Genomic DNA, 12020 nt, shown 5'->3' on the forward strand with positions numbered 1-12020 from the left:
TAAAAGTGCTCCATCAGATGGACACGATCTTGGTCATTAGATTCAAGATGGCCTGATCGGAATCGTCCAGATGAGAGGACCCAGTTGTGATCCTTCAAATAAGGTATGACCAAATTTAATTGAAGCCAGATACCCCTTTAGCCCATCACAAACTATAAATAAGCCCCTTTCTTTACAAATTCATTCATTCCATTCAAAGTATAAGAATTCCATATTTGCATTCTAAAGAGTTCGAGAAGCATCTTGGAGTTCTTGTGATTTGCAACGCTGTCATTTTGAAGAGTTTGAGAAGCATCTCTGTTCAGAGTTCTTGTGATTTGCAATGTTACTATCACAAAATAAAGGTCCTAAACGGTTATATCATCATTCTGCCAATGCTCCAATTGCACCATTATCATCAGCTCCAACAAACTTCTGCACAAGAATTCTGAAATGAAAGCTATTGAAACGATAGAGAAAGCTAATTCACACGTGATCATGCCTTTCTTTTCCTTAGGTCACCTAAGGCAAAAAAAATCATGGCAACATTACAAAGATGTTCTTTAATCAAATATGTTTCTAGTGTACAAAACAATATTAGTTTACAAAAGAAGTCTAAAAGTGCATCCTGCTAGGCCTTGATTTAGTCATCCGGTTCTCACCAAAGGACTCACCATTGTGCATCCTTTTTGCATTCCTGAACGCGGCACAACCAATGACGTAGATGATGACAAGGAGTATGAGCATGACTATGTTGATCACTGAAACCTTCCTCCAACTATGCTTGAGGCTGGCGAGAACCCCAGCTTTACATGAGTCACATTGCAGGCACAGTGACTGCTGATTGTTGCTCCATCTTGTGCAGTCCATGTCATTGACAGTCATCCCTGCTCCCGCAATCCAGAATGTTTCATTTACATAGGTAAAGCCACAAGAAGTTGGAGGCTTGCAGCACCCAGACTACGTCATTAACAACCAGCATTAGATAAGCAATCAACAACATCAATATAATGATAATAATGAAAATAATCTCTAATTGATTTCAATCAATTAGAATTTATTATATTTGACACACAATCAATATCATGAATCAAATAGAAAAAATAATATTTCCAAGTCTATTATATTATTATGTTTATAATTATTATGATTGTATGTCTTATTTAATTTTTTCATTATTATTTTAAATAATTTGTATAAATAAACCTATTGACTTTAGTAATAAGATTATCAAAACAATTTATATTATCAGAGCTAATACTCCATCGTCGTTTTTCTCCTGTTTTCGTGTTTATCATTAATTCTTTCTTTATCTTTCTTTTTCTTTCATTTAATTATTCTCTCTTTCTTCCCTCAAGCTTCGCGCGTCCCTTCTTCTCTTTATTCCTCCTTCCTTTCTCCATTCTCTGGAAAAAAAAAATTCATTTTTGTGTGTGAAAGAAAGCATTTCCTCTCCTTTCTTTTCCTTGGTGCTACACAGGCTATTCCAAACAGACAGCCGTCTTCAACTTGTTATTATTGGAATTTCAACACCACTGCCGTCGCCGCCAAGAAATCCCCCAAAAAAAATCCCTCTAACACCGCTGCTAACGAAGCTTTAAGTCTTCACCTTCTCAATTTTCTTTACATCTTTTCACCCACCGTTTTTACTTTTTTTGTTTTCCTGGCTGCTCCTAATTCTATTGGATAAGCTTTTGCACTCATCTACTTTTGCTTTGCTTTCTTTTCCAAAAAAACCTCGTTTTACTCCTCCGTGGTTTTGTTTTTCTCCCACCGCGCAAGCGCTCCTCCCACGCACCAAGTTTCTCTTTCCCATCTTCTCACCAACCTCCTTCTTTCTCCCCTCCACCCTTCTTCTGCCCAGGATCAACACCAGCGATCCGACTCAGCCACCACCAACAAGGCCAAGAGCGCTTTGGCCTTGTTCTTGACAGTAGCCCAGCCATCTAAGAGGAGCAGCAGCCTCAGGACCGCAAGGATAGCCGGTGGACAGTTGATCCTCCCTTCTAGCGTGTCCAACGTGCACAGGAATCTTTGCTTTTCCTTTCTTCCGCCGCTACCTACCAGCAAGATTGCAACCCCGCCTTGACCGCCGGACTTCTTCTTTTGACCCACTGCCGCTTCCCCCGGACAACAAGGTTCTAGTGCCGAGTATTAATTATTTCCAGCCATTGAAAATTCATCCAGCACGGTCTATTACTATCAAGGGGCAAGTTATTTATTTCCGATGTCAGATATTCAATGACATCATGATGGCCAAAAGCAAAGTTTAGACCGATATCAAATTTGTCACATCGTTGGTCATACTGGTATTTATTATTCTAGAAGGTTTGATCGATCATATAGTCAAAGAAGATGTCAAATTTGTCTCAGAGTTGGACATATTAGTATTCAATGTCCTAAAAAATTTGACTCAAATTTTGTTGGTGGTCTTGCAGCATTGGGACAACCAACTATTTCACAAGGAGTACATGCATCTTCAAATCGACCACCACCTTCTTAGCATGCTACAACCCAGTCGTCTTATTTTGGAGCATTCTCACATTCTATCTCTTCTAATATAGTTTCATTGACTCTTGAGAACCCAGGATGACATCCGGATTCTGAAGCAACTCATCATGTTACACCGGAATATAATATTCTCACAGAACCTTCGTCTTATGATGGACCCGACATGGTACACATAGGTAATGGCTCAGGTTTGCAAATTACTCACATTGGAAACACATCTTTTCACTCATGCGGTCGTACTTTTCGTATGCGCAACACTATTCATGTTTCTTCTATTACTAAAAATTTGCTTTCCGTCCGTCAGTTTGCTCTTGATAATAATGTGTTTTTTGAATTTCATCCTCATTATTGTCTTGTGAAGGATCCCACAACAGGAAATATTCTACTTAAAGAAAATATTAAAGACGGTCTTTGTCATATTCAGCCCACCTATACTAACGTGTTTGTTGGAGAACGAACTGATAAATTCTCTTGACACGCACGTCTTAGTCATCCGTCCCTACGTGTTATTCCGAATATCATTAACCAGTATGGTTTACCAATTTCTTTAGCATTCTCTTCTCATTTTTGTAAAGCTTGCATGAAAGCAAAATCTCATAAATTAACTTTTGTGTCTTCTTCTCGCACTTCTAGTTTTCCTTTAGAAATTATTCACTCTGATATGTGGGGTCTTGTTCCTATTCTATCTAATCAAGATTTTCTTTATTATGTTATTTTTATTGACAATTTCAGCAAGTTTACTTAGATTTTCCTTATGAAAAGAAAGTCTGATCTCTTTGATATTTTGTCGCTTTCAAAAACAAGTTGAGTGCTATTTTGAACGTAAAATCCTCTCCATTCATTCTAATTGGGGTGGAGAGTATCAAGCGCTTCATCGTTATCTTACTTCCTCTGGCATCATCTATCGAGTTTCTTATCCCCACACTCCTGAACAAAATGGATCCGCCGAGAGAAAACATCATCATGTAGTTGAAACTATCTTAGCTCTTCTTAATCATGCCTCGATTCCACTTAAATTTTGGGATGATGTCGTCCAAACCGTAGTCTACCTTATCAATCGTTTACCCACTCCACTACTTCAAAACAAGTGCCCCTTGGAAAGACTTTATAATTGTCTTCCAGATTACTCCTTCGTTCGTATCTTTGGTTGCACATGTTATCCTTGGCTACGATCTTACTCTAAGCACAAGTTAAACCCTCGCTTACAATGTGTTTTCCTTAGTTATAGTAATTTGCATCATGGGTACCGTTGCCTCCATATTTTGACCGGTCGGATATATATTTCTCGACATATACTTTTGATTAATCTCTATTTTCGTTTGCAGTTGCTATCTCAGATCCTCCTTCAGATAACCAAGACAACTATCTAATATTACCAAGCAATATACTAGAAGTCTCACATATTGATTCATCAAGATATATTGAAAGTACAAGGGGGGATGGTATCTTGGGTCCTACTCCATCTCCACAAGTTCCTGTAGACTCGATGGCTAGTGGTGATCCACTCTCTAGTTTTGATTCTCATCTATCTGACCACTCATCTCCGAGTAGCTTTGATAATGATATTGCTCGGCGGATGCTTCCTCTAAGCGATATTTACGCACGATGTCAACCAGTTTCCACTCGTTATCCTCTTCCACGTGCTCTTATTGCTTCTTCAAATTTTATTGAACCTTCTAGTTTTACACAGGCAGTCAAAGATCCAAATTGGCGTGCTGCGATTGCTACAGAATTTAATGCTCTTCTTCCTAATGCAACCTGGATCTTAATCCCTCGTACCCTATCTATGAATATTGTGGGCTCTAAATGGGTTTACCGAATTAAGTATCGCGCAGATGGTTCTATTGACAGCCAGGTATTGACTTCAATGATACTTTTAGTCCAGTCGTCAAAATTACAGCTATCAGATTGCTATAATTTATAGCTGTAAGCTCCAATTGGCCAATACGCCAATTAGATGTCTCTAATGCTTTCCTTCATGGACACCTTGAAGAAACTGTTTACATAGAGCAACCTCCGGGATTCATCCACCCGCAACTTTCAACACATGTGTGTCAACTTCAAAAGTCTATATATGGTCTTCAACAAGCACCTCGTGCATGATTTCATCGTCTATCTATCTGGCTTCATACTCAGGGATTTTCTGGCTCAAAAACAGACTCTTCCCTATTCTACAAATGTAATGGAAAATTTTTAATATTTGTTATAATTTATGTGGATGATATATTAATAACTGGTAGTGATCAAAACGACATTCCTACTTTACGACATCTTCTCCGTCAAGAGTTTCCTATTTGGGATCTTGGCAATGCTCGTTTTTTCCTTGGCATAGAATTTCTCTCACATTCTGATAGTTGTCTTCTCTCTCAGAGCAAATGCATTACTGGGCTCTACAACGAGCTAAAATGGATGGTGCACATCCTATCTCCACACCAATCATTGAGGGTGGTTTCACTGCACCCTCATCCTCCTCTTCAATGTCTGACCCAGATCTACCATAGTATTATTGGTGTCCTACAATATATTATAATTACATGACCCGATATTGCTTTCACTGTGAATCGTGTCTGTCAATTTATGCACGCTCCTACTAAACATCATTGGGAAGGTGTTAAGAGAATTCTTCGATATCTCAAAGGCACTATTCTACATAGTCTTCTTTTATATCGTCAGTCTTCACAAGAGTTGATTGCCTACAGTGATGTAAATTGGGCTGGATCTCCCGAAGATAGACATTCTACTAGTGGATATACTATATTTCTTAGGCGGAATCTTGTTTCTTGGCTTTCAAAGAAGCAACTTACAATCTCTCGCTCAAGTGCTGAAGCTGAATAGCTATCGCTAACGCAACATCAAAAATTATTTGGCTACAATCTCTTCTTTCAAAATTACACTTTTTCCCAACTGCTACGCCTAAAATATGGTGTGATAATATTAGAGCAACATATCTTGCGGCAAATTCTGTTTTCCATACACGTACCAAGCATGTAGAGAATGATTTTCATTTTGTTCGCGAGCGTGTGGCGACTCGACAACTTTCGGTTTCTTATATCTCTACGGAAGATCAAATTGACAATATATTTACCAAGTCATTATCTAGACAACGTTCCACTAAGTTAGCACTCAAACTCAACGTTCAAGCACCCCGTTGAGTTTGTCGGGGGATAATGACAATAATGGAAATAATCTTTAATTGATTTCAATCAATTGAGATTTATTATATTTGGCACACAATCAAGATTGACATGAATCAAATAGGAAAAATAATAATTCCAAGCCTATTATATTACTAAATTTATAATTATTATGATTATATGTCTTATTTAATCTTTCCATTATTATTTTGGACAATTTGTATAAATAAGCCTATTGGCTTTAGTAATAAGATTATCAAAAAACTTTATATTATTTCTTTCTTCTACCTATTAATTTCTACACAATGATCTTTATGCATCTGGCAAACAGAAAGATCTCCGATATATGCCATAGATAAGAAAGGATAAAAACATATTTCATATAAAACACTTTTGACAATAACAGATGAATTAATTGATAACTATTATAAATTGTTTGGCAATTGGGGTTAACATACTTGAAATGACACAAGGCTTCATGGCTAGCTCTATATTTCCTCTCAGTCTGCTGTTGAAGAAATTCATAGAAAACAACTGCTCATGGGTACATGAACAACAAGAAAACTCAATATTCTTGAAATGACATAATGCTCGTGTGCAACCTTTATATTATCTCTAAGGCTCCGTTTGGTATGCATGATAGGATAGGATTATATTTTCAAAAAAAATTTAATCAAGCGTTTGGTAGAGTTGATTAGAGGTAGGATTGTGAATGATTAGGGGTAGGATTCATAATACCTTGGCCTCAAGAGGGATTATTTATCCTACCTTTAATCCTATCCTAATCAATCCAATCCTATCCTATCATGCATACCAAACGGAGCCTTAGTGTGTAGTTGAGGAAACGTGGACAACATTAAACTGCTAACACTACTAGAAAAATTAGCTATTGTGACATTTTCAAGTAGACATTTATTGTACAGTGTAACTTCAAGCACTTTCTAATGACATTTAATAAAAATTATTAAATTGTTAAGGTATGCTTGAAATGACTATATGCTTAATGGGTAACTTTATACTTCCTCTCAAGTCTTTTGTTGAGGAAATTTCAAGAAAACAATAAATTGCTAATTAGTGAATGAGCAACCAGAAAACTCAATATACTAAATGACATAGGTTTGAAGGCTACCTTTGTATTTCCTCTCCGTTTGTAGTCGAGAAATTCCAAGAAAAAATGCTAATAAATAATCGTACTTGAGGAAAAAAAGAAAAGTGAGCTTATTCAAAAATTACTTTCTTCGATATGGTAGTCAAGAATTCATCCATTCTTTTTTAATCAAACAATAGTTAGATATATCTTAGAAACCTTTATAAGCTGTGGAAACAATTAAAATCTTTATTGTGCATCCACAATTTTCATTGGAGACGCCCTCTACATCTGATCTACAACACTTTTTAATTGTTAGAAGGATAAGCCCAAATGCCATGAAAGCAGTAAAGAAGGTAGTTATTAGGAGGTGAGGATCACAAAAAATTCCTTGCAATCAACCTGCATAGTATGGACTCATTACTTGTTGTATTCGACTTGTGTAGATCCAATATATAAAATGTAGTCAATCTCTTTAGCTTAAAAGTTAAAACACAGGTAAACAGAGAACCTCATTTTAGTTGGAGTTGGAGTGAGATAAGGCATTGAGGATGCAAGGATATTGAAGGATATATGTTCAAAACTAATATGCCTTGTGAATTCTAAATGATAGTAACTTTACATCTCTTACACCTGTGCACGTGCGCACGCGTGTGCGTGCGTGTGTGTTATTGTATTAATTTTCCTTTACATCTTGCAAAAATATCTACAATTTGGGAAGAAAGATATCATTCCTCAATCACATTCCTTCCGATGTGGTCTCCCTCTCTTTTGCTAGGAAAAAGAAAAGTTGACAAAAGACCACTCTCAAATGGCTTTTCGAATGTGGTCAGGTAAAGCTGTTCCCTTTAGACTTTTCCCCATTTTGGCACAAAAGCCTTCTTTATTAATAATCCACCGAACAAAATAATAATAACAATAAATAATAAAAATGTCCTTTTACTATATTCCCTTTCTTTTTTTTCTTTTTTGAAAAAAGGAATCCACTTATATACCTTTCAGAATTATTAATAGGGCAAGAAGATAAGATCCAACTCAGTGCTCAATGGGATTCCCATAACTTTTCGATGGAGTTAAACCTATGGTATTTCAAAGGGGAATCCTACAATGATTTAGGTAATAACACAAAAAGGAAAATAATAATACCAACAACAGTAGAAGTAAAGAATTCTAGATTTCCTAGTTACTAGCCTTTGCGAGACCAAGGCAAAGGCCAATATTCCAATTTACCCATAATTTCTTACGGTTTGACGTTTAAAAAGTTTCTGGAGTATTTTTCATATCTTTTCCTTGAATAAGCAAAACGAGGGATAGGTTAAAGTAGGAAAACAGGGCTTCAAAAATCTGAAGGAACCAACTAGTATGTTTCTGCTGCATACTATCTAAGCTTATTTTACTAACAGCAAGTAAATGTTGATGCACATTTTGAACGAAAGAGAAGGCATGCAGATGGAGATACCAACAATTTCAACAATTCTACCAAAAACATTGATCAACTAAACATTCCAATCATTTGCCTTCTTGTAGAGAGGATCTAATATTTCAATAATACAAAGGGGTAGGCAGGCAAGGCAATGAAAGAGTAAGGACCGAGAAGTGACCTCGATAGGGGAAAGATTCCTCCGGTAGAACATATCCGGAGACTCGGGCACGAGGACTCCGGTGACCGGATCTCGGGTGTAGCGCGGCATCTTGTAGCAGGCGTGGTCGTCTCGTAAGCAAGCGCTGATCTTGGCCCAGTATCCGGGGTCGGAGACGCGGTCCTTGAGCCATCCGGAGTAGTCGGAGAGCTGGTACTCAAGGAAGGCGCGGTTCAGGACCACCTGACCCTGGCCGCGGTCGGTGACGGCGAAGGCAAAGACAATGAAGCCGAGCAGGGCGGCGACGACTAAGAACATGGCGAAGAGGTAGAGCTGGAGGAGCCAGGCGAGGCGGTAGCATGCGCCGGCGAAGCCCATGAGGGAGATGACCATGATGGAGACGGCGATGACGATGATAGGCCACTGGAGGAAACGGAGGCAATCAGTGGAGTTGGCCCTGGCGCTGAGCCAGATGCCGCTGGCTAAAATGGGGATGGATATGAGAAAGGTGACGAAGTTGACGGCTCCGATCACCGTGTTGCTGCCGCGCATCATTGTAGGGGTTTTATTTTTCTCTTGTTCTGATTGCTAGCTTTTGCCTTCTCCTCCTCTTTCTTTTTATTTCTCTTTGTAGTGAGAGATCAAGTGGTAGGGTTGAAGATGAAACCTTAAAGCGTTGTTTGATGGCTTTATTTTATTGTTATACAATGCAATACATCACTGCAACAGCAGCTGCCGCCGCCGCAGGAGGCGGCGACAGAGAAGGGACTGGGGGCTAGCGTGCAGGGTGGTCACCGCCTCTTTATTTCTTTAAGATTAAGGGCATCTCCCCGATGCTTAAAATTTTGAATGAAACATTTCCAGTAGTTTAAAGTTTTAAATGAATTTTTTTTTTTTAATTCTCTCTGAATGTACCATTATTCTATACCTATTACATTAATTTCAATACATATATACTATTCTCCACAATTAAAAAAATCTACATATGACTTTTTTTTTTATTTAATATTTTTATATAGTTTTCATCTGATATTTTAATTAATTATAATCTTTAATTTAATTTATTTATAACTAACAATTAATAAATTAATTAATTTACAATTTTTTATTTAATATAATTTATCATTTTATTTAATATTTAATTATTTTATAAATTTAATTTAATTATAGTCATTTGTATATTTTTTTTAATTTATCTCAAATATATTATTTTTAAAAGAAAAAATATAATTTTAATTATTACTAATTATTTATAAATTGAAACATTATAATTAGCTCATCAAATAATATATTTTTAAATTATTTAAAAAAGTCAATCATGTACATTAATTATTGGCTCCATTTTTCAAAGAAATAGCATGTTTAAAAATTCAAATCTATTTTTGAATTAAAAATTTCAAACCTCACCTACACAATCATAAAAAAAAAAATTTAATGAGATTTTAAAATTTTATAAACTTTTAACAAAACATATATTGGAGATGCTCAAAATAACGACATCTTGGATGCAATAGCCAGCTCGATTTTCAAAAACTAGACTATTTGAAATTTATTTTATCATGTGTCTATCATCTATGTATCAGTACTAGGCAGTGGTGGATCTATTTTTTCTTATAGACTAAAAATCCCTTTAATCCGCTATTTTTTATTGAGTTGTATTTTACCCATCTATATTTAAAAATAATATTTAACTCTTTCTATAAATAAATAAAAAATCAGATGTTAGAAAATTTATAAAAATCTTTTTTATCATTTAATAATTTCAAGGGTGAAAAAATAGATTGACTAATATATTATTCAATAAAAATTTTCACAAAATTATATATGCATCACTATAAACAGTAAAAAAAATGCCAACTATATAAAAAGGATGACCACTAAAAATTTATTTCATCATCCTCACTGAAAAAAAAATAGAATTCTAAATTGATGAAAACAAAATCAAATGAAGATGGTGTTGATACTCTAAGATAGTTTTGATATAATCAAATAAGTTAAATTAGGTCTTGTTATATTTAACCATGTCTAAATGTGCAGGAACTTAGGAGCACAGAAAGTTGAGCAAAAGATGTAGCTAGCGAGAAGGATGACATGGGAGAGAGTCGATGAGCTCGATGCGTCCGAGGGACGAGGTGTTGCGGAAGAGTACACCGGTGGATGAGAAGGGAACATGCGGTGTTTCCAAGGGACGAAAAGTCGAAGTGGAAGATTGCTCAAGGAGCAAAAGATATAGCTATCCGAGAGACGAAAAGTTATGGAACAGTATGTTGGCGAATGAGAAGGAAGCACGCGGTAATTCCGAGAAACGAGAAGCCGGAGCGAAAACTTGCTTGAGAAGAAGGTCGGAAGTTGGGTTTGGGTGAGCCCTATTCCGGATGGCCGAAATCACCCAAGCGAGCGAAGCCGGAGCAGAAGACCCGAACCGATGCAAGCGGAACCGGAGCAGGAGACCGGGACGAAAAGTCAACAAAATGATGACTTTTGGTGCTCGAGGCGCTTGGACTAGGTTAGGGCGCCCGAACTCCGAGCGCTCGGAACCCAAGTTTTAGCCAAACTCAATGTGGCATGTACCGTTGCATCAGGGATAAAGTTTTATCCCATCCTAGGCGGTTGGAACCCTTCCAGGTGCCCCGAGTAGGGCTATATAAGTAACCCTGCTCCCAAAAGCTAAAGACAACAAGAAATATCTAAGCAACACTTGTACACACTTCCTTTTCTGTTTAGCTTCGTCTTTCTGCACTTTCATTGTTGTAAAGAGTCTTCTCCGCCTGAAGGAGAAAATAGTATGACTTCATCTACCTTGAATTAACAATCTCCCCGATTGTAACTAAGTAAATCTGTTTGCCTCTGTCTTTTAGTCTTGTTAGTATTTCTTATATACAAGTGCTATTTTAATTAAGTTATTTGTTCAAGAAAGGTTTTATTTTGTTTTTGTGCAGGGGATATTCACCCCTCTAACCGACCGCTGAGGGTCCTAACAAGTGGTATCAGAGCCAGGACGCTTCAGGAGGACTAACCACCGATTGAAGCACTGAATTGATAGCCGGACCGAGCATATACCCACCGAAGTTTGAGGAGGAGTTCGCGAGCTGGAAAAAGAGAATGCAGGTATTCTTTAAAATTGATTTGAATTTCTTTTACTAATAAAGTTCGGTTTTGTAGCACCTGAATGTAAGGAAGAATACCAATGAACAAAAAAGGAGCAGGTCGACTTCGTGGCAAACGATAAAGCAAAGTTCTATCTGCTGAGCCACAAGAAGTCAACCGGATCGGTGCCTACGACTCAGCAAATGAGCTTTGGGAGAAGTTCCTTGAGCTACACGAAGGGACTTCCAAAGCCAAGCTCGTAAGACGAGATCTGCTAAGGAACTAGTTAAGCAACATCAAATTGGAAGTAGAAGAAATCGTTGCATATCTTCACTCGAGAATGAAGGAACTCATCACCGGATTCACGAATCTCAAAGAAAAAGTAAGCAACCAAGATTCGCTAAGGTACACACTTAATACATTTCCTAGAACTACAGAGTGGGTATCATTAATAGATGCTTACTATATATCTAAAGATTTAGAATCTGTTACCTTAGATGAAATGTTTTCAATATTTAGAGCCCATGAAACGAGATGTGCAGATCCGAAGAAGGAGCAGAAGCACAACGTTGCCTTTAAGGCAAGGATGGACGAACAAGATTCAAAATCCTCTCTCGACAACTATGAAACGACAATGATGGT

The 12020-nt window shown here is 37.2% G+C and overlaps 1 protein-coding gene across 1 annotated transcript; it reads right to left on the minus strand.

The window, feature by feature from the left end:
- Positions 1–516: 516 nt before the first annotated feature.
- LOC121975040 (tetraspanin-3-like) lies at positions 517–9107 on the minus strand. The gene is made up of 2 exons (XM_042526399.1): positions 8313–9107; positions 517–939 (listed from the first exon to the last, which is right to left on the minus strand). The coding sequence occupies exons 1-2, from the start codon at positions 8844–8846 to the stop codon at positions 595–597; spliced, it is 879 nt and encodes a 292-aa protein (XP_042382333.1). The 5' UTR covers positions 8847–9107; the 3' UTR covers positions 517–594.
- Positions 9108–12020: the final 2913 nt, after the last annotated feature.

The sequence above is a fragment of the Zingiber officinale genome, chromosome 4B (assembly GCF_018446385.1).
Source record: "Zingiber officinale cultivar Zhangliang chromosome 4B, Zo_v1.1, whole genome shotgun sequence".
Classification (NCBI taxonomy): Eukaryota; Viridiplantae; Streptophyta; class Magnoliopsida; order Zingiberales; family Zingiberaceae; genus Zingiber; species Zingiber officinale.

Bases quoted from the DNA above. Each gene is read 5' to 3' on its own strand.
- LOC121975040 (XM_042526399.1), bottom strand. From the start codon at position 8,846: ATGATGCGCGGCAGCAACACGGTGATCGGAGCCGTCAACTTCGTCACC. The intron at 940-8,312 runs GTCACTTCTCGG...TTAATGACGTAG, and splicing joins GGAATCTTTCCCCTATCGAG to TCTGGGTGCTGCAAGCCTCC.